General features: G+C 44.2%; 3 protein-coding genes across 4 annotated transcripts in view; all 3 read right to left on the bottom strand.

Moving 5' to 3' along the window:
* The window catches only part of SEMA3D (semaphorin 3D), a 135,546-nt gene that overhangs the window by 72,173 nt on the left and 44,847 nt on the right, over window positions 1-18,526 (bottom strand). For both annotated transcript variants that reach the window (XM_063153780.1, XM_063153779.1), the window contains exon 3: window positions 4,203-4,363. In XM_063153780.1, the coding sequence (XP_063009850.1) occupies window positions 4,203-4,363 (161 nt within the window). The remainder of the gene's footprint in view (window positions 1-4,202; window positions 4,364-18,526) is intronic.
* LOC134418126 (inositol 1,4,5-trisphosphate receptor-interacting protein-like 1) lies at window positions 9,118-11,362 on the bottom strand. Its single transcript, XM_063155942.1, has one exon. The coding sequence runs from the start codon at window positions 11,360-11,362 to the stop codon at window positions 9,773-9,775; it is 1,590 nt and encodes a 529-aa protein (XP_063012012.1). The 3' UTR covers window positions 9,118-9,772.
* On the bottom strand, window positions 12,467-14,432 carry LOC134417953 (inositol 1,4,5-trisphosphate receptor-interacting protein-like 1). The gene has a single exon (XM_063155819.1). It carries the CDS (start codon window positions 14,430-14,432, stop codon window positions 12,843-12,845), a length of 1,590 nt encoding a protein of 529 aa, XP_063011889.1. The 3' UTR covers window positions 12,467-12,842.

Below are 18,526 nucleotides of genomic sequence, written 5' to 3'. Positions count from 1 at the left end.
GCTCACTCCTAATTGAGACCATGCTTATATAGACTGACAGAAAGTTTCTCAGAGCAATGAATGTAAAATTCTGCTCCTGCATCTCAAGGGTGCTGTTTTACATAAATATGCATATGTATTTGCATACATGTTCCCCTTCCTGCAGAGATGGGTGGGTCACACTGCAAATAGTGCTGAAATACAAGCCCACTTGAACTGTTGACAAGCACTGGAGTTACAGAAAAAAATTACGTGCAGCTATTTCATAAGCATTTACCCAGCAGAGAAACGTATATATTTTTGGATATGTATATTTTTTCCTGTGAAATACAGAAAATAGTCAATACAAGAGGGCATTCAAGGATGTCACAAGACGGCTGCACATGCCAGAAAAACAGTAGCAACTACAAACCAAGGATGCTCCAAGCGAAGATAATTTGTGACCCAGAGCCAGTGCACACTGGGACAGATGAAAACAGCTTGCTCCAAAGCTGCTATTGGGGATCTGACATGTTTATCTATTTGGCCCACATGGGGCTGTGTCTTCTAGCACTGACAGCTCCTGCAGGCTGGCAGCTTTTCAAAAGCTTGTCAGGCCTTGATAGCATTCCTATTCCCGCGGAGCTGGGCGGGCCGCGCTGCGGATCGCGCCGTGATAATCGCGCTGACACGTAACCCTGTGTGCACTGTTAGCACAGCCACAGAGAGGGGCACCCCTGCTCTGCAGCTATTTACCCACTGTTTACCCAGCTGACAACATGCTGCATTTCCTATTTATTTAGCTTAGGGAGTAAAATAGAAAAGGCTTTAAGCAAACTCACGAGAAAATTCGATGCACTAAAGTAATGTTTCCAGCAGGATCCCAGAGCCTGGTGTTCCAAATTTCTTCTCTAGCTTTCCAGCCTCTCATGCTGTTAAACATCCTTTTGTTTTACACAGCACTTCTGATGGTAATGCCACAGAGGCCTTCAGCAGAACTGCTTTCTTTCACTGATCATGTTTATTTTACTCGTAGGAAGAAATAACAATTCTTTCAGTTTGCAAACAGCTTGCAGAATTTGTCAGGCATGTGAGGATCTTTCAAAAAAAGACTATGGCACTTGATAATGCCACTGCAGCAACAGAAGCTAAAGGCTTCTGTACAGGAAAACTTCAGAGAAAATATATCCCTGTTACAGAAAGATGATTATCTGTTGCTAAACTTTATATATTTATTGACTATAATCACTTTAGCTTTCTGCATTTGCCTGTCATTCTGGAAGACTTGCTTATTACACTGTGGTACTTACTGCTGTTTTATAATGAGGTTTGCAAGCACTGGAAACCGGACAGACTTTTTTTTAAGCTGCCAGCTAAGGAAGTTTTCAACCTATTACACAATAAATTGAATAACAACTACAATGATTTAAGGTATTGGGACTCCAGCAGAACTATTGGTTTATTTCATAAGGAAAAATACACCAGGAAATAAAGCCATAACTTAATACATGTAAGTCAAATTAACTAATTTAGGTAAATAAATAGGTTTTAAAAAGGAAGTTATTAAATTATATATAAGTATACATTAGAGAAGGGAGCAGGATGCAAGGCTTTGGATGCTTCTTTGAATACTATTCCAGAAATGTCTTAATACAGAGCTTCAGACTCTAAAATATAATCTTGCCAAGTAATTATATCCACATATGAGAATAAATTGTTGGGGATTCTGACTTGGCTTTTGGAGGTATCAGTAGCTCCTAACAAAACAAATATCTGAAACTGAGAGCTTTATTAAAATAAGATTAATCTACCCAGCACAGAGCATTCTAAAGTAAATGTTCAGCTTTATTTTAAATAATGGAAACCCTAAACTATGAACAATCTTGCATTCTAGTCTCAAAGTTGTTATACCTCTTTTGCCCCCTCAGCTTGCTTTTAACACTCCTTCCTCAAAGTCATTAATAAACACATCATTTACAGGCAGAAACGTATTATTCTAATCAATTTCTACTCATTTTAGTGGCTGTATATAAGCAGATTATTTTTTCCAGACGACTCGTGCTCCAGAGGAGTACAAAGGACACACTTCAGACCCTTGTAGTCCCAACATGTGTGGTTTCCTCACGCTGGGAAAGCCTGGAAGCGAGCCTCCTGGCCCGGAGCCAACCCAAACTAGGGTCAGTCTAAACACAGCACCGGCAAATGCTACTTTGTGACACTTCCCTGCTACTGTAGAGAATCCTCCAGCATCCTCCTCAGCACTGAGATTTACACACAGCTCCTCACGCTACTTCCTTCACCTCATCCCTTCCCTCCACTGAGAAGATTCAACTAGCCAAGAGCAGTGGAATTAAAGAGAAACACTTGTGTGACATTGCCTTGTGTTTCCTGGGTGTTTATGCAAGAAGATACATTTATAAAGTTGCTGAATGCCCATGGAGGCCTTGGAAATCATAACACCAGGATGCTCTGCAAGGCTTCTCAAGTCAGTTCTTCCCACTTAGATAAATTTTGCCTCGTGTGTTTTTTTCTGAGAAGTTAAATATTATCTGAATAGTTAAACTGTTATTAGTTTACCACTAAAACAAGTAGAAGTATTTGAACCTGCACACATATTTAGTCTAGATATGCAAGTGGTTAGGAATTTTATTCCCTCCTTTCAGGTTACCACAGATATGTAAGCATACATTCTCTATTCATCTTAGGAAATGCAAATTTTCCTTCCAAATACAGAGTCTTTTCTCTGTAACATCTATACCACTGTCCGACTGCAGGTTAGCTCTCCTGGCTCTGTGTTCTGCCCTTCCTGGAAGGCACAAGGTCCATAATGATCAGTGGGGGCTTGGCCAAAGGCAAAATGTCACCAGCTTGGACTGAGGGGTGGCTCACGCAGGGGGCTGCCACCTCCACCAAGGTCTGGGCTCATAAAGCCCCACTGAACATAATGGGAAGTGACAGCACTCAGCATCTCTCAGGAGGCAAGCAGCATCCCACAGAAACAAAAGTCGGCTTTTCACACAAACACAATTTGTTTTCTACAGAAAGACTACACCAAAAATCAATTTGTACTCTGAAAATTTGCAATTATAATTAGCAGTGCCATTATTAATGCAATATCCTGAGGGAGTGGTGCATTTTGAGTCAGTTACTGAGATGACAGAAGCAAGTTAAGTGCTTGATAAAGCACCCCAAGAAGAAATTTTCTGAAATACTCAGAATCTGAGTTTTACAAAAACTGGCATGTGCAGCATTGCTGAAGTCAAGATAGGGAACAAGATATTCTGCCTGGTACTGTATCTCTTCTATAGAATGGCAGCAAGTGTTGCTCTCAAACATGTGAGCAAAATAGTATCTTGTTCCACCTGTTCAGTCCCTGCCTGCAATCCCATTAATTCAGGGTCAGTTACCGCTTCAGAGCTGGCAGCAGAACCCAGTAATTTAAAACTCCCCTCTGGTGCCTAAAGAAAATACCAAACACAGCTGAGAATTCAAATTTTCTTATATCTGGAAGAAGAAGGAAACCAGTTTTCATGTGTTCCTGTGCAAGCATCTGGTTTTCACTCATAGCAGTCAACTGTGCTTACAAAAGCTCCAGTTCACCATGTCTGATAGAAATATTGAAGGCTAAATTGTCATCTCATTATCTCAATTTAACACATTGTCACTGGGCACAGGCAAGGGACTACAGCAGATCCCAGTGGAAGCTTTTCCTATCACTACTAATTCCAGATATTCACAAAAATGCTAAAATTGCCACTTACATTTTACTATAATTTAAACCATTCAAATTGCTTCTGCTCTGTTCAGTATTACAGTAAAGCAATCCCAGTGATGCCAGGAAGCAATGAAAGAGCTGTCTTCAGTTATTTCCTTCCAAATGCTTTTAAATGAAGAGGGTAACCATGACCAGAGGAGTTGAGAGGTGAACACTCTGAGCTACATTTTTCCTGTTTGCTGATATTTTGATGCTATTTTCATGCACTGCAGAGCTCTTCCACATAACTAATCTCTTGCAGGTCATCAGTCACACAGGAGATCACATAGCATGAGAAATTCAATTGATTAAAGATAATATGTATAACTGTGGGAGGTAAGATTATCAAATCTTGGTAAATTGCATTGCACAACAAATCTGCAGTTACCCAGTGAAGAAATAAATAAATAAAAACACAAACCCAAACAAACAAAAAAGGAATTTAACAAAATTTAACTTAGGAGGTAAACTCCATGGAAAGCACACTGACCTTTTTTACATTTTTGTTTACATCAATCAAGTTGAGCAGGAAGATGTGGTCCTTTGTCCCGACTAGCAGCCGGCCCCTCTCCTCATCTAGCAGCAGGGTTCGAAAATCAAGCCCCTCTGCTGAGCCCAGGAATGGGATGCAGCTGTTTGAAAGCAGCAAGTCTGTGGGAAAACGAAGAAAATCTTTATAATCAAAATGTTTATACATGACTCAGCAGTGTCTTTTGTAAATATATGCAACCAGCATGGAGTATACCAGTGAGAGAAGTGCAGTCTTGGAGCATGTCTTTCCAAAGCCATAATACAGTTCCTGTTAACTTTGGGGTTCTCTGGGGGGGTTTATACTTCCAAATTGGGTAATAGTTACTTTCACAAAATATTTTTCTATGTAAAACTTTCTGAACAAATTATCTGTATGGCATAGAAGAATCAGAAATTAAACATAAATTAGAAACCACAGAAGACAGATCTTTGCAAAATGTGTGCTATATCTTTCCTTCATTCTAAGAAAACTAATTATGTTTATATTACCATACTCATGCATACACATGCTCAAGGATCAATACCTCACCATATTTGGTGCTCCAAATATAAAGCAGCAAATAAGGTGAATGCCAGCCAAGAATAATTAGGAGCAGGAAATAGTGGGTAGGGACCTTTGAAGATCATCCGGTTCACCTCCCTCAGTATGAGGAGAAAAATCTTTCACTAGATCAGCTTGGTCAAAGCCCCATCTAACATGGTCATGAACACTTCCAGGGATGGGGCATCCACAACTTCTCTGGGCAACCTGTGCCAGTTTCTCACCACACTCATAATAGAAAATGTCTTTCTTATATCCAGTTTCTATCTACTCTCTTCCAGTTTAAAACTACTGCCCCTTGTCCTGTCACTAAAGGCTTTGGTAAAAGTCCTTGCTCATGTTTTTTACAAGCCCCCTTCATATACTGAAAAGCTACAATAAGGTCTCCTCAGAGCCATCCTGACTCCTGGTGGAACAACCCCAAACCTCTCAGCCTGTCCTTAAATGGAAGGTGTTACAGCCCTCTGACCATGACCATGGCTCTTCTCAAGATTCATTCCAAGGTTCATGATTTTCTTGAACTGAGTGCCCCAGAACTGAATGTAGGACTGCAGGTGAGGTCTCACCAGAGCAGACTGCAGAGGCAGAATCCCCTCCCTCTACCTGCTGTATGCACTGCTTGTGGAACAGCCCAGGGTACAGCTGGCTTTGCAGGCTGTGAGCACACACTGCTGGTTCAAATCTTCAAATCCTTTTTTTTTTTTTTATTTACCAGTATCCCCAAGTCTTGTCTTTGCAGGGCTGCACTCAACCTATTCATCACACAATCTATCTATCCATCATCCAGTCTGTGTTGATATTAAGTACTGCCCTGACCCAAGTGTAGGATCTTGTACTTGGCCTTGTTGAACTTCACATGGTTTACACAGGCCTCCTTCTCTAGCCAGTCAAGGGATCTTCAAAGATAATTTATTCCAATTCAGTGAGGATGGTATAGTAAGGGGAATATCCAGTAGCAACACCTCTAAGATCCTATTAAAATCAAAAATTTGACAATAAAGTTTTACTGAGAATTAACAGTAGCTTTAAATCTCTTTAAAAATGTAATTAGGAAAAAAATGCTCTGTGAAACTACTGAAAGACTCTATAAAGCTGCAAAAAATTGAAAGGGCTCTAAAATAAAAAATCTGTAACATTCTGCCTAATGAATACTCTGGGTGTAATTCTGGATGGGGACACAAACAACATATAGAAAAGAGCACAAGGATAGCTAAGTCTTGTTTGGTAGTTATTACTTTGGGGAAAAGAAAATAAACATGTGAATCAGGTCTTCCACAAGCAAACTCTCCAAACTAAACTATTTGAAAATCATCAGATAGAAAGGCAAACCCTGTATTTAACTGAACATAAAATTAAGGGTATTTCCACCTTCCTGGCACTGGATGGACAATGTAGCATTCCTGCTAGAAAAGCCAGACTTACTGCAAAAGTCATTTGCACATCCTGATCATGAAGAAAATTAGGGCCAGTGTTCTGGAGAAAAAGTCCCGAATAAAACCCCACCCAAATATTTTTCTCCAAGGTCTCTCACAAACCATATGACAGGAAAAAAAAAAAAGTTCTGGTGCCAGCTAACAAACAGCACTCTGGGAGGAAAAATATTTTATCATTATTAATTTGACTAACTAGAATATAATTAAGACAATGATTTTTTGGCTCAGTCACTTCTATTTAAGTTTATGTGAGTTTGTCTGTGCACGGTGTTGTTAAGGTACAATCTGAAAACAAATTGCCTTGTATTGCCACTCCTATTCCACTAGGTGAGATTTATTTGCGAGCTCTTTGGAAAAAAAATCCTGCTTCACATTGAAAAATTATATCCAGTGCTGGGCACTACACTGCTATACTTTAGCACTGTCCTTTCTGTCATATTTTCTGTGAAGACCAAGATGTCAGGGTTTGTTTTCTAAACTAGAAACACTTTAAAAAATCTGTTTATTAACTGCCACCAAGATCACTTAGGAACAGCTCATAGTTAACATGGTACTATAAAAACCTCAGTCCTCACTTATAGGACACAAGCAACTAACATACAGAATAGGAGGGAAAATTCCTTCTCATCTACAGCCACAGGAATTTGATCTAAGGAATGATCAATTATATGCTTGTGCAAATAAAAGCATGGGCCTTTGCAAAAGTGTCAATTGCAAAAATATATGGATTTGATTCTCCACATACACGAAGGATGATGACTGAGACTCCTCTCTTCTTCCCATTTCCTTCTTATTTGAAAGGAATGATCTCTGAAGAAACCATTCCAAATGGATATTTCTCATCTGTTCTAGAATTTCAGTAGTTTTAGAATTTCTCAGTAAAAAAACCCTCACCTAGAAGAGCTACAACATTGAGGGGAAAATGCTGCCTCAAGACTGAAATGCCCAAGTGGGAACAAGCCCTGTCTGATGCCTTGTACTATCATTTATCTCATTACATCATAAGGAAAACATCCGTAGAATATTCTAGATTGAAATGACAACACTGCACACTCCTTTCTTACTGATGCAGATGACAACACAAGCTGCAAAGCAATGAAGAATCAGGTTTGGCCAGTCATTTACTACTGAAAACAGCTTGGAAGTAAGACTCTGAGCATGACCATTGATAAGATTATAACTGAAACATGACCTAATAAAACTTCACAAGTAAACATTAACAGAGGATTGATTAAATTGCAGCCGAATAATCACTGTTCTCACTCCATAAAACAACACAATCCAATCTTATGCGTTGAAATTTCCCTTCACAGTGAGACACATTTACTATCACCAAGGACATTACACTGGAAAAATTTACTGTGAAAAGCACATTTCCCAATGATTTTGAAGCTTAGAGCAAGCTGTCAATTTGAATCACTGCATCTCTGTAGCCTGGCTAACACAGAAATAGCATTCTCACAAGGCACAGTAACAAAGTTAGTTACAGGGATGGTCTTTCATGAGTACATGTTCAACACTCAGTTTTATAGTCTCTATTTGCTGTTTTCCTCAAAATTAAATAGTTTTTTTCCAGCTTGGTGATTTAGAAAGCATCCAGCTAACTCCCTTCTGGGCTAATATTTTACTGCTGAGTGGTAGAAGCTGGAATAGTGACTGGGTTTTACTCATTTAGCACAGTATCTCAGTGGAGTTGGCTTACAGCAGCATGATCATTGCTTACTTAAAAAAACTCAAAAATTCTCCAGCAGCAGAGCCACAGCAAAAAGGCTTCAAAAGTAAAAATGTCATTCTGTTCTGATAATATGTATTTGCATTTATAAAACATATTTAGGCTTCTTAGCATCAAGTCACATCTGTGATGACGAAATTACCACTCAATTCCAGCACGGTGTAAGAATGCAGCAATGTGGAGCCAACTTGGTTGAGACTCAGAATTCCCTTTGTGACCAGTTACACAATTTTTTAATGACAAACCACACCAAAATTAGCAGAAAGGGAACATCTCAACCTCTTTCAAAACAGTCACACCTAATGACACCTTTGAAGGCCTCTGAAATTAAAGGCTGTATAATTTTCATATGTACCACAAAACAGAGGTCACCTTACTTTCCTTTATGTAGGAGCAAGTCCTTTCTCATGCTGGAGAGTACAAATGAAAATTTACATGGAAATTGTAGAAATTCTCAACCAAACTTCTGAGATAAAGTATTTATAGCATGACTGCAGCAATTTATCCAACTCCCAAGGAATTCTAAGTTTAAAATTGACCAGTTGACCCCAGATGTATTGGTACAAAGGCAAAGAGAATAAATACTTCCAAACTACTACAAATTTCTACTATGTACTGCAAGAAGTAAATTATCTTTTGCTCAGCTGCATCTCATCAAGGATAAAGCTGTGCAAGTGAAGTGCCTCTCATTGCTGCACAGTATTATGCATGCCTGGTGGAAAAGGTTATATTCGTAGATGAGAAGAGCCACTCCAAAAGGACACAGATAACCGTGAATATAGAAAACATGATTTTCTGCAGTCACAAATTTGTGTCAAAACACATGTCAGGAGAAGACAAAAAAAGATGTATTAAACCTCATGTTTGCAAGTAAAGACTTCTCTGTCTTCATGCCTTATGACTGAATTGCTCCCCAGGAGGGTATAAAAGTGATGGTGTAAAGAAAACTTTTCCAAAGATTCCTAAAAACTTCGGCTGTGAAATTTCAGGTGTTTCAGGGTATTTACACTTCAATATTCCAGCATTTCCATGGGAATGCTCGAAAGACCGCACACTGAATATATACAACATCCCTGTTTGCAAATGTCTTTATTTCATATAAGCATATAGGAAGGACATTCTCTAAGATACAGAGAGTTAAATACAAAGAATGACGCATTTCAGACAATTTGCGAAATTTCTCACTTTTTATTAATTTTTCAAACACAGATATCCAAATATTATGGAAAAGGAGACACGGCGCTATAGAAATGCATTTCAGTTCTCTAAACTAAGGGTAAGGCGGCGAAACTAACAACACTAAATGTCCTTTAGAAGAAATGCTAATAAACAAGTCTAATTAAAGCTACAGCTACAACTAGAATGAAAGCTACAGCTACAGTTACATGCACAACTAATGCTACAGCTACAGCTATAGTTAGAACTAAAACTAAAGCTACAGCTACAGTTACATGCACAACTACAACTACAACTAATGCTACAGCTAAAACAAATTAACTACATTAGAACAATAGCAGTCTAGGTTGCTGTCTTCAAGGTCTTCCAAGCAACCTCAATCACCTTCACTGCCTTCCGTTAGGATGTGCAGGTGGAGCAGGTTTCTGCCTCACAGGCGAGGTCAGCAGCACTGTTGGAAATGGAAGGTGAAGGGCAAGGCCATCCAGAGATGTGTCTGCACAGTGAATCCATGTGCTGCATCTTCCTTCCTCAGGAGCAGGAAAGCAGCTTCAGCATGGCCAGTGACAAATGTACCAGCTATGCAGAGTTCAGGTGGCTGCCATCGGGTGTGACACTCCCGCACAGCTCTGTGCAGGGAACTCCTCTCAGTGGCTGGAGAGCAGCACCCCGAGGCGAAATCGCAGCCGACCATAAGCTTGCCTTGCCTCTCTGTGGGCGGCCGCATCTCGGGCCAGGTGCTCAAAGAGGTTGGGTGGCACAACCCCTCGCATTGCTGGTGGCAAGCTGATCTCGGCAGGAAGCCTGTCATTGCCCAGCACAAAGTGCCTCAGGTGTGTCAGCTGCAGGCAGCGGTCCAGGTACGCCATGATGTCCCACAGCCGCCGTGCAAATGCTCTCCTGTGCCACCGGGACAGAGGTACTGTGGTCAGCACGTGCATGACCACAGTCTTCCAGGTAGAGCTGGAAAAACCTGTGCCCCTCAGGATGCAGGTGAAGAGCTGCAGGCATTTCAGGTGCAAGCTCTCACACGGCAGCTGCCTGGCGATGTGCCGGAAGAATTTCGCCTCTGCCACAGCGTACGTCTCTGCCCACGCTGTGCTTGCAGTGATGGCGGCCTTGGTGGGCTGGCTGCTCACAAAGATGTCAGAATCCCCTCGGCGCACCCCAAAGAGCATCTCCACCGTCAGGCTCTCCCTGCCTTTGCTTAGCTCCAATCGGCAGGACCGGCTGCAGGGCTGAAACACCACGTACCATGAGTGCCACTGAGGCACTTGCAGCCACGAGCTTCTCACCAAGTGGCAGAACCAGCGGGAGGTTTTTTCCACGTCCAGGTAGGAGATGGTACAGAGCGTCTCTAGGAGGCTGCGCTTCTGCTCCCGCCGCAGCTCCTTCCGCGAGTGGTGCAAGAAGCACAGTGGCTTCTCTTCCACCTGCTCATTCTCGCACATGCACACCAGCTCCACACAGACGTTGAAGGTCCTGTCTGCCACCTGCCCTGCACTGTTCGGCTCCAGGTGGAAGGCGTGCCCTGGTGGGGGATTCAGTGGGACCAGCACACGGTACACCCCATCCCAGTCACGGGGACTCCAACCCTCAAAGGCACTGCCCATCCCGATGGCTTCTTGAGGCACTGGGTAGAAGCTATTGCTCACGCTGTCCACAAAGACACGCGTCAAGCTCTCCATCAGCTCAGCTATTACTGAGCAGCCTCTCTCCAGGTCCTCCACAGGCCACTCTATGCGGTCCACTAAAAGGATTCCTTGCTCATTCCCAGCATATCCGGTCTTTTCTCTGTCTTCCATTCCATCACTGCCACTTTCTCCCTTGCCACCATCATTTTCTTTTTCTCTGCTTCTCTGTTCACTGGCACCGCTGCTTTCCTGCACCTTCACCTCCATACTTTCTTCCCGTCCATCTACGCTGTCTTCACCTTCACTGACACCATTGTTGCTGGCCTCACCGCTCCTTCTCCTGCAGGTAAACCACAGGGCCAAGAGGAGCAGGACTCCAGCAAGGACCCAAAATGGCCACTGCTGCAGGGCACCAGAGAGCACAGCTCCCCAGCCCTCGTCCTGCTCCTCCAGCTCCTGCAGTAGTCGAGCCATCTCGTGGTCCAGCACCTCCTCACGCTCCTTCATTCGCCGGTGCGTGGCCTCATCCAGCCCATCCCCAGCCGGCTGGGGGTACTGGATCAGGCTTTGCACCAGCACGAAGATCATTGGTAGTAAAGCCATGGTCTGCAGGAGGACACAACGAAGGGGTTCAGTGGGGCCGGAATGGAGACAGACATGGGGCACAGGAGCCGCAGGGATGTGGCAGCAGGAAGGACAGGGCCCCCAGCAGCTGGCGGGCGGCCAGGCCTGCACCGCTGCCCCAGCAAGCACCGCGCCCTCAGCGAGGCGCTGACGCCGGGGCTGGGCCCTGGGTGCAGAGGCAGAACGCACGGCCCGGTACCGGAGCTCCTGCCCCAGCCCTCCTGCAGCCCCTGCCCTCCGCCAGCCCTCTCTCCTCACAGCTGTGCACTCACCGCTTGCCCAGGCTCTACTGGGGCAGCGGCACCCGCTGAGGCCTTTTATACCTGCCCCCATTGTGACACGGCCCCTGTGCTGTCACAGAACCCAGAGCGCATCACAGGCCAGCCCCGCCCGCCCTCCCCAGCCCGCTCAGGGACGTCATCACGGCCCTAGGGCACCCAAAGCCACAACAAACACCAAGTGCAGACCCACCACTCGGGAACCTGGCAACCCCAGAGCTTCCCTTGACAAAGCAGGCACAAGGTCCCTGCCACGCTACTCTTGTCAAATATAAATTTGGGTGGCATGACCCACTGATGTTCTTGGTATATAAGTGCAGGCTCTTATAGTTAATATTGGTGGGGGACATTTTTTATCATTTGTATTCATACTTATTCCTTTTGGGGCAGGATGTCATGTAGAGACCGCATACTTAATATACACAACATCCCTGTTTGCAAATGTCTTTATTTCATATAAGCATATAGGAAGGACATTCTCTAAGATACAGAGAGTTAAATACAAAGAATGACACATTTCAGACAATTTGCGAAATTTCTCACTTTTTATTAATTTTTCAAACATAGATATCCAAATATTATGGAAAAAGAGACACGGCACAATAGAAATGCATTTCAGTTCTCTAAACTAAGGGTAAGGCGGCGAAACTAACAACACTAAATGTCCTTTAGAAGAAATGCTAATAAACAAGTCTAATTAAAGCTACAGCTACAACTAGAATGAAAGCTACAGCTACAGTTACATGCACAACTAATGCTACAGCTACAGCTATAGTTAGAACTAAAACTAAAGCTACAGCTACAGTTACATGCACAACTACAACTACAACTAATGCTACAGCTAAAACAAATTAACTACATTAGAACCATAGCAGTCTAGGTTGCTGTCTTCAAGGTCTTCCAAGCAACCTCAATCACCTTCACTGCCTTCCGTTAGGATGTGCAGGTGGAGCAGGTTTCTGCCTCACAGGCGAGGTCAGCAGCACTGTTGGAAATGGAAGGTGAAGGGCAAGGCCATCCAGAGATGTGTCTGCACAGTGAATCCATGTGCTGCATCTTCCTTCCTCAGGAGCAGGAAAGCAGCTTCAGCATGGCCAGTGACAAATGTACCAGCTATGCAGAGTTCAGGTGGCTGCCATCGGGTGTGACACTCCCGCACAGCTCTGTGCAGGGAACTCCTCTCAGTGGCTGGAGAGCAGCACCCCGAGGCGAAATCGCAGCCGACCATAAGCTTGCCTTGCCTCTCTGTGGGCGGCCGCATCTCGGGCCAGGTGCTCAAAGAGGTTGGGTGGCACAACCCCTCGCATTGCTGGTGGCAAGCTGATCTCGGCAGGAATCCTCTCATTGCCCAGCACAAAGTGCCTCAGGTGTGTCAGCTGCAGGCAGCGGTCCAGGTACGCCATGATGTCCCACAGCCGCCGTGCAAATGCTCTCCTGTGCCACCGGGACAGAGGTACTGTGGTCAGCACGTGCATGACCACAGTCTTCCAGGTAGAGCTGGAAAAACCTGTGCCCCTCAGGATGCAGGTGAAGAGCTGCAGGCATTTCAGGTGCAAGCTCTCACACGGCAGCTGCCTGGCGATGTGCCGGAAGAATTTCGCCTCTGCCACAGCGTACGTCTCTGCCCACGCTGTGCTTGCAGTGATGGCGGCCTTGGTGGGCTGGCTGCTCACAAAGATGTCAGAGTCCCCTCGGCGCACCCCAAAGAGCATCTCCACCGTCAGGCTCTCCCTGCCTTTGCTTAGCTCCAATCGGCAGGACCGGCTGCAGGGCTGAAACACCACGTACCATGAGTGCCACTGAGGCACTTGCAGCCACGAGCTTCTCACCAAGTGGCAGAACCAGCGGGAGGTTTTTTCCACGTCCAGGTAGGAGCTGGTACAGAGCGTCTCTAGGAGGCTGCGCTTCTGCTCCCGCCGCAGCTCCTTCCGCGAGTGGTGCAAGAAGCACAATGGCTTCTCTTCCACCTGCTCCTTCTCGCACGTGCACACCAGCTCCACACAGACGTTGAAGGTCCTGTCTGCCACCTGCCCTGCACTGTTCGGCTCCAGGTGGAAGGCGTGCCCTGGTGGGGGATTCAGTGGGACCAGCACACGGTACACCCCATCCCAGTCACGGGGACTCCAACCCTCAAAGGCACTGCCCACCCCGATGGCTTCTTGAGGTACTGGGTAGAAGCTATTGCTCACGCTGTCCACAAAGACACGCGTCAAGCTCTCCATCAGCTCAGCTATTACTGAGCAGCCTCTCTCCAGGTCCTCCACAGGCCACTCTATGCGGTCCACTAAAAGGATTCCTTGCTCATTCCCAGCATATCCGGTCTTTTCTCTGTCTTCCATTCCATCACTGCCACTTTCTCTCTTGCCACCATCATGGTCTTCTTTTTCTCTGCTTCTCTGTTCACTGGCATCGCTGCTTTCCTGCACCTTCACCTCCATACTTTCTTCCCGTCCGACGCTGTCTTCACCTTCACGTACACCATTGTTGCTGGCCTCACCGCTCCTTCTCCTGCAGGTAAACCACAGGGCCAAGAGGAGCAGGACTCCAGCAAGGACCCAAAATGGCCACTGCTGCAGGGCACCAGAGAGCACAGCTCCCCAGCCCTCGTCCTGCTCCTCCAGCTCCTGCAGCAGCCGAGCCATCTCGTGGTCCAGCAGGTCCTGACGCTCCTTCATTCGCCGGTGCGTGGCCTCATCCAGCCCATCCCCAGCCGGCTGGGGGTACTGGATCAGGCTTTGCACCAGCACGAAGATCATTGATAGTAAAGCCATGGTCTGCAGGAGGACACACAGAAGGGGTTCAGTGGGGCTAGAATGGAGACAGATATGGGGCACAGGAGCCGCAGGGATGTGGCAGCAGGAAGGACAGGGCCCCGGCAGCTGGCGGGCGGCCAGGCCTGCACCGCTGCCCCAGCAAGCACCGCGCCCTCAGCGAGGCGCTGCCGCCGGGGCCGGGCCCTGGGTGCGGGGGCAAAAAGCACGGCCCGGTACCGGAGCTCCTGCCCCAGCCCTCCTGCAGCCCCTGGCCTCACTCAGCCCTGTCTCCTCACTGCTGTGCACTCACCGCTTGCCCAGGCTCTACTGGGGCAGCGGCACCCGCTGAGGCCTTTTATACCTGCCCCCATTGTGACACGGCCCCTGTGCTGTCACAGAACCCAGAGCGCATCACAGGCCAGCCCCGCCCGCCCTCCCCAGCCCGCTCAGGGAACTCATCATGGCCCTGGGCACCCAAAGCCACAACAAACACCAAGTGCAGACCCATCACTCGGGAACCTGGCAACCCCAGAGCTTCCCTTGACAAAGCAGGCACAAGGGCCCTGCCATGCAACTCCTGTCAAATATAAATTTGGGTGGCATGACCCACTGATGTTCTTGGTATATAAGTGCAGGCTCTGATAGTTAATATTGGTGGGGGACATTTTTTATCATTTGTATTCATACTTATTCCTTTTGGGGCAGTATGTCATGTAGGCTAATGCTCTGTTTCAGATTTAGTGAGAAATCTTTCTCAGAGAAATCCAGGTTGCTTTGTTGATGCACATGATTATTTAATACCATCCTAAAAATGCCAACTAACTAAATTTCAATATTTGGGTCCCTTCAATAACCTCTTAGCTCTCAAAGTCTTTGGTTCAATATCGTGGGAAATTCTGGTATAGACAGGATTTTCAGAAAGTAGAATGTCTGTTTTTTCAAATTTGTGCAAAGATGTACCTCTGTAACTCCCACCATCTTCAAAATTGTCTCACTCAGAGTTAGCCAATCTTTCTGACTGATACGGGAACTTCTGTCTCTTTCTGCTATCTCTTTTTGTATTTATCTCCAAAGGACTGTGAATACAGGAGAGATTATATTTCCCAGCCCTTCTTTGGGGGATTCATCTATAAATGGAACTGCAGAAATGGGGAGGGAGGAAAGGGAAACAGGATGTGACTTGAAAACCTGAAGAGTGACCACAGACGTCCACTGCTACACTGACTGATGTCAGGCGGATCACGCCATCCCATAATGGGTAGAATGAGAACAATGCTGGGATTGCTCAAACTGCTCTGAATTGGGTTTGCTTAACAGATGTCATTAGTAAAAGCAGTCAAAGAAAGTGTTTTGGGCCCTTCTTCCAGCTGATGCCACTTATCATGTATCTTCCCCTTTTCTTCTAGGGAAACTGTTTCTGATGCTGTCCCTTCCATCTTTTTACAATGAAGCAAAAATTATTTGCCAAGCATTACTCTTTCAGTTTTGTTTCCTCTCATTTTCCAAGATTTAATCAAGTGAACACTCAGCAGAATAGTTCTGTATTTTCTGAACACAATTCTTCTTTTATCCAATTGAGGCCCTTCTGTGACTATGAAATCATAAAAACTGTAGTGCGCTACAGTTTACACATAAAAGGTTGATATGGGTCAGTTCTTCAAGGTTATTCTTAGTTCAACTGCTGTGTAAACTGTTGATGTCAGTGACTGGAAGCTGCTCTCCAGGACATTATATATATATGATAATTATATGGCAGAAAATGCAACATATAGTTGGATCTGACCTTTAAGTTCACTAGCTTAAAAAAAGAAAAAAATGTCTGTAAGAAATTTTCTGGTTTTCCTATTACTAAACGCCTTCACATTTATGTTTAGTTTACTGCATATACAAGAGACTTTCTTTGCATGGACAGCAGTGCCCATCCATTGTCAAGCTAGGGTATATTTTAAGTCTCAATGATCACTGCCTCCATAAAGCATTTTTGAGACAAAACAGGCAAAGTCTTTTGCGCAACTATACAATCTTCCAGTAGTAGGGTCTTCACTCTCACATAAACACTTCACGTTTTTCTGCAAAGGAATCTGAGAGATTTTTCTGAGACATAACAAGCAATCAAAAATCAATTAAATAACAAAGAAGAGGAAAACATCACTTCTTCACTCAGCACATTTTCCTTGATTTTCATAAGCATTCAGATTTACTCCTACCGGTACTACCACAGGAGCAGGGCTTTTTCTGGTTTTACTTCCTCTTCCATCAGAGCAAGCACAGCTGCAAAATGCAAACTCATTTCTAGGCTCTCTTGCATATCACCAGTTTACCACATTCCAACCAGTCATAGTTGTGCAACACCCCATCAGGGTACTGGGATTACTGCAGTGTCACAGACAGTTTAAGTGAGGCTCAAGGAGCTGTACAGCTTTAACTTTGTTTTATATGGATAATTAAATGATGCATGACATGGAAATAAGCCAGCTGTACTGCAACTTAGCAAACTAACTGCTCTGATGCAACAGTCAAGCATCTCATCAGTTATAAAATGAAACAGGTTTAAAGCAAAAACAATATAGAGAACAGAATGCCTGACATTGTATAAGTAGCATGTTCAATGACCATTTTTGAACATTAAGCAAGTGTACTCATCCAGTCAAATTTTCAAAAGAATTCCTGGCACCATAATGTTCTCTGTTTGCTTTTTCACCATGTTTAAAGAATGGATCACTCTTAGGGGGAAGAAAATCCTGTGTGCAAAACACTGCACGAAACTAAACAATCCTTAAACGTGGCTAATTTCCATGTGGAGCTGATGATTTAGCACTGTCATCCTTCAGCAGAGGAGAAAGAACTGCCTGTCTTTAGTTTACTTATGTAAGATGAAAAAAGTGAGGAGTGTGAATTTGATCTTGCTTCTATTTACTTCAGTGGCCAAACACTTGCCATGACTTCAGTGGGAGTGAGACTGCATCTTAATTCATTCAATGTGGAGGAAAACAAATCAGCTGAGAATAATGTTCTTGTTTATTAGATTTAAATCACTACCATAGTAGTTTTTAACAGTGCTAAGTAAATCCTGTTTGAAAAGCCAAAGGTTACCTTCAGGCATGCTTTTCCCTACGTATTGTGTCACAATGCAGGATTCCTGGTCATCTGACCACGTCACCACCGTTCACAGCAAGCAAGGCTTGCTCTGGGGCATGGCCACATTCCCACACAGGAATGATATATGTTTGTGGATGCCACGGGTGCCAACATCCAAATCTGGGCTGGGGCATCCCCCTCAGCCAATAAACCAGGGTGCACACTTTTGTAAAATAAATGCATTCACTGATAGCAAAGACTACACTAACTAAGATGTCCATGAAAAGCAGCAAAGTAAATGAAATCAATAGGGTTAAATTTGCAATTAGGAATCTTCAATTCTGCAAGGAAATTTTAGGATAGCCACAAATTGAAAAATGTTTATTTTTTGTTTTCTTTTTCTTAGAAGGCAATCAACCTCCTGGTTTGGCTGTGCTCTACTCTTCCTTATAAAGTAGAACATAGAGAAACACTCAGAAAATATGTATACAAGTACCTTTCAATTAATTAAAAAAAGATTATTACTCAGAAGGTAGACAGAAACAAGACTGTCTACACTGTATGAATTAAACATATATGAATTAGGACACAGAGCCTTCCATTCTTTAGTAAGTGATGCTGTCCTAAAAGTGACATTAATGAATGAGACTGGTATATGAAAACCTTCTACATCTGCTCTAGAGGTTGGAATGAGGATATTAAATGAGGCAGCAGAAAACAAGCATGTGCTGCTTAGGGAAGCTGAACGTCACTTCTGTGTTTGAGGAGTTCTACAGTTTGGATGAAGGTCACAGGTTATCTCCAGCTGCATGAACATTAGTGATAAATACAAAGTTTCTCTTAGACCGAAGGCAGTGCTAGACAAAGAGTATTAAAATAAGGACTATTACTCAAAAATCATCCCCTGGTTTTCTAAACATGGGACTCTTCTATTAGAAGACAGTTTCTTAGCTCCTCCATATATTAAATCTATAACATAACAATAAAAGCACCTCAAACTTGTAGAAGTATCTAAGAAACATAGATTAAGAAAG

The sequence above is a fragment of the Melospiza melodia genome, chromosome 4 (genome assembly GCF_035770615.1).
Source record: "Melospiza melodia melodia isolate bMelMel2 chromosome 4, bMelMel2.pri, whole genome shotgun sequence".
In the NCBI taxonomy this organism is placed as follows: Eukaryota; Metazoa; Chordata; class Aves; order Passeriformes; family Passerellidae; genus Melospiza; species Melospiza melodia.
This window is presented reverse-complemented; position numbering and strand designations above follow the sequence as displayed.